We start from the raw sequence: 3230 nt of genomic DNA, 5'->3' as shown, positions 1-3230 counted from the left end.
TATATATTATTTGCAGTAGAACGAATCTGGTAAGGTGAACATTACATTATTGATACTGGCATAGAATAGTTTGGCTGTACATGTGTTCAAGGTATATAGCTACCTCACCTCCCTTTCAAGTTCAAAACAGGCTAACCCTGAATGCTCTTATATATAAATTTCACATTTGCAAAACTTGCAATTGACATGCTTACAAAGAATCTAGATCTGTTTCCATATGTGTTGTGATTGTGTTCTTTTGGACTGGGTCCCCTTGAGTCCTTGACGCATTAAACATTTTCTGTCCGTCCAGTAAATTAAAATGAATAACTAAATGTTCGGATAGAGTATTGCCGACTTTTACATATTACAGTATGCGGAAACCATGCCGCTTTGCATGACCTGTACAACACTTATGAGACTGGCCAAGATGACTGATGCATGTTTTAGTTTTTACAAATACAGTAGGTCAAATATATCCAATATACATACACACAGTAATTATTCATGAACACCTGTACAGAACAAAACTACTGATTACATAGCATACTGTTGGGTCCATTGTTTTGCTATTTCATTAAACTTGACTCTGTTATTCTTGTACAAACTAGCTATCTTTGGCTCCAGTGGATCATCAATGTTAGGATCAACCAATAGTGACTTGATCAACAGGAGCACTTTAGGCACAGTGAGAGCTGGACTCCATTTATCATATAACAAACTAGCTATCTTTGGCTCCAGTGGATCATCAATGTTAGGATCAACCAATAGTGACTTGATCAACAGGAGCACTTTAGGCACAGTGAGAGCTGGACTCCATTTATCATATAACACATCCAAACTGATGAGTCCTGCTTTAGCACCAGTGGACCCAATATTGGGATGATATATCTTTGTCTCAAAACCGATCTTTGGTGGCTTGAAAGGATATTCTTCAGGAAACATCACTTTAAGATGGAACACTCCGCCTTCATAAGGACTATCTACAGGTCCCTTAATGGTTGCCTTCCAGTTTGAGATATCATCTTCAACTGGACTAGCACTGATCATTGGCTCTGGATCGGTCAAGATGGTGAATAATTCTTTCTTGAGTCGCCTGACAACTGCCAGACTACATTAACAAACTTTACCCAGTACTACATAACAAACAGAATAGCTTACACTATCACTCGAGAATCGCCAAAAGGATGAGCTTCTTTCCTATAATGATATTAAAGTAAAACATTGAAATTAATTGGATGGAACTACTGAGAATTATGAATACAAGTAAAATGTGTGAATGTGCGTAAACAATATACAAACACATCAAAGCCTGACAGGTATTTCTACAGATAAAGGACATGTTATACTGGTTCATTTCTAAACAATGTGAGCCTACTACTTTTAATCTTTCAGAGCAGCTAGAGTGTTCGGATTAGGATATAGAACTTTGACTATATATCTGGTATGATATTTCAGTGAATGTCAATGACAGGATATAAAGAAACAAGTATAATTCTGCAATGTAAAATCTACGTACTTATTGATAGAAGCTAGTGCACTCCTGATAATGGTTACGTAAAATCAGGCCACTCCACAGTTACTTGCACATTACATTAATTTGACACAATTCAGGTACATACACACATTTATCATCGATGGTCAATTTTTAGGAGTTTCTCTCTGCTCTGTTATTACATCAAGGTATTTCTGATGTCTTTCAATTTCTATTTGAGTTCCTACAGGTTGTGAAGGAGTGGGCCATTGATGGGATAATGTGTGGATCATCACACAACCAAATGAGAACACATCCACTTCAACTCCATATTCTACAGGCTCATCTGATAACACTTTGGGTGGCATGAAAATGACCATATTTGCATGGTGTTTTCATAATTTCTAGTTGTCTCTTAGAGTTCTTAAGTCGAGCACTATTTTCTGATAACACATTGTCACTGGATAAGTTACGGTGGATGATGGGTGGTGATTGTAAGTGTAGATATCTCAGGCCTTTACCAACTTGACAGAATTGATAACTTTTATACACGGGAAACTGGTCACCTGTAGCAGCAGCAGATCATGTCTCTCCCAACCATTAGGCTACAATGAAGTTGCTCTCAAAAGGACAGTGCAAACCAACAAATGAACAATGTTAGGGTGAGGCAATTGACTGCTTTGTTCACATTCTGTGAACAGATTTTTTTTGTAATAATTCAGCTTGTTGATGCTGTTACAGCAAATTTGTTTTACAGCCACCACAGACTGTTTCCAAGTAGCCTCCAGGTCCAGCCCAAATAATTCTCTATCAATCTCCCTATTTCAGCGTCATTGACAACCCCTCGTTGTAGAGACTTTGAAATGAAGAACGGCTCAGCCACATTTAATATGGCTTTAGCAAATTCACAATTACATTCACAACCATGCCTTATGCCTCCCAATGACTTTTACAGTATCATATCACTAGACACATTGTGTATTGCTGCCTTACTGCACCACTATACATACCGCTACATAATCTTATGAGACTACTACATAAAGTAATAGATATGCATACAGAAGGGTACATGTATACTAGTTGATTTATGACACACAAGGCTATACTGATTAACACTGTACTGCTGAGTCCATTGTTTTGCTACCTCATTAAACTTGGCTAAGTCATCCTTGTACAACCTGGCTATCTCTGGCTCCAGTGGCTCATCAGGGTTAGGATCAACTAATAGTGATATGATTGATAGAAGTACTGTAGACAGAGTGAGAACTGGACTCCAATTAAAATATAAATCCAAACCACAGATTTGCTCTACACTAACACCATTGGATCCAATGTTTGGATGGTAAATCTTAGTCTGAAAGGTGACGTCCAGTGGTTTGAAAAGATATTTTACTGGAAAAGTTATTTCAAGATGAAACACTCCACCTTCATAAGGACTATCTACAGGTCCCTTGATGGTTGCCTTCCAGTTTAAGATATCATCTTCAATTGGACTAGCACTGATCATTGGTTCTGGATTAGTTAAGATGGTGAATAATTCTTTCTTGAGCCATCTGGTGGTTGCAAAACTACACACAGACACATAGTACCCACATTTGTAACTACATATCAGAATAGATTACATTATCTCTTGAGAATCACCACAAATACGAGTTTCTTTCCTATAATGGTATTAAACATTTGTGAAACTCTCAAAGTAAGCATGATTGGACAGAGCTGGTCAGGTGGAAATACGGACACATGAGCAAAAGAGAATCTTATATACCTCATGCAGATC

The 3230-nt window shown here is 37.6% G+C and overlaps 1 protein-coding gene across 1 annotated transcript; it reads right to left on the bottom strand.

The window, feature by feature from the left end:
- Positions 1 to 439: 439 nt before the first annotated feature.
- LOC136252458 (ubiquitin-conjugating enzyme E2 D4-like) lies at positions 440 to 2684 on the bottom strand. The gene is made up of 3 exons (XM_066044887.1): positions 2598 to 2684; positions 1141 to 1179; positions 440 to 1090 (listed from the first exon to the last, which is right to left on the bottom strand). The coding sequence occupies exons 1-3, from the start codon at positions 2600 to 2602 to the stop codon at positions 517 to 519; spliced, it is 618 nt and encodes a 205-aa protein (XP_065900959.1). The 5' UTR covers positions 2603 to 2684; the 3' UTR covers positions 440 to 516.
- Positions 2685 to 3230: the final 546 nt, after the last annotated feature.

The sequence above is a fragment of the Dysidea avara genome, chromosome 4 (assembly GCF_963678975.1).
Source record: "Dysidea avara chromosome 4, odDysAvar1.4, whole genome shotgun sequence".
Classification (NCBI taxonomy): Eukaryota; Metazoa; Porifera; class Demospongiae; order Dictyoceratida; family Dysideidae; genus Dysidea; species Dysidea avara.
The sequence above is the reverse complement of the archived record's forward strand: the minus strand, read 5'-3'. Positions and strand labels throughout refer to the sequence as shown.

Bases quoted from the DNA above. Each gene is read 5' to 3' on its own strand.
- LOC136252458 (XM_066044887.1), bottom strand. The intron at 1,091-1,140 runs GTAAGCTATTCT...TTGTTAATGTAG, and splicing joins GGCGATTCTCGAGTGATAGT to TCTGGCAGTTGTCAGGCGAC.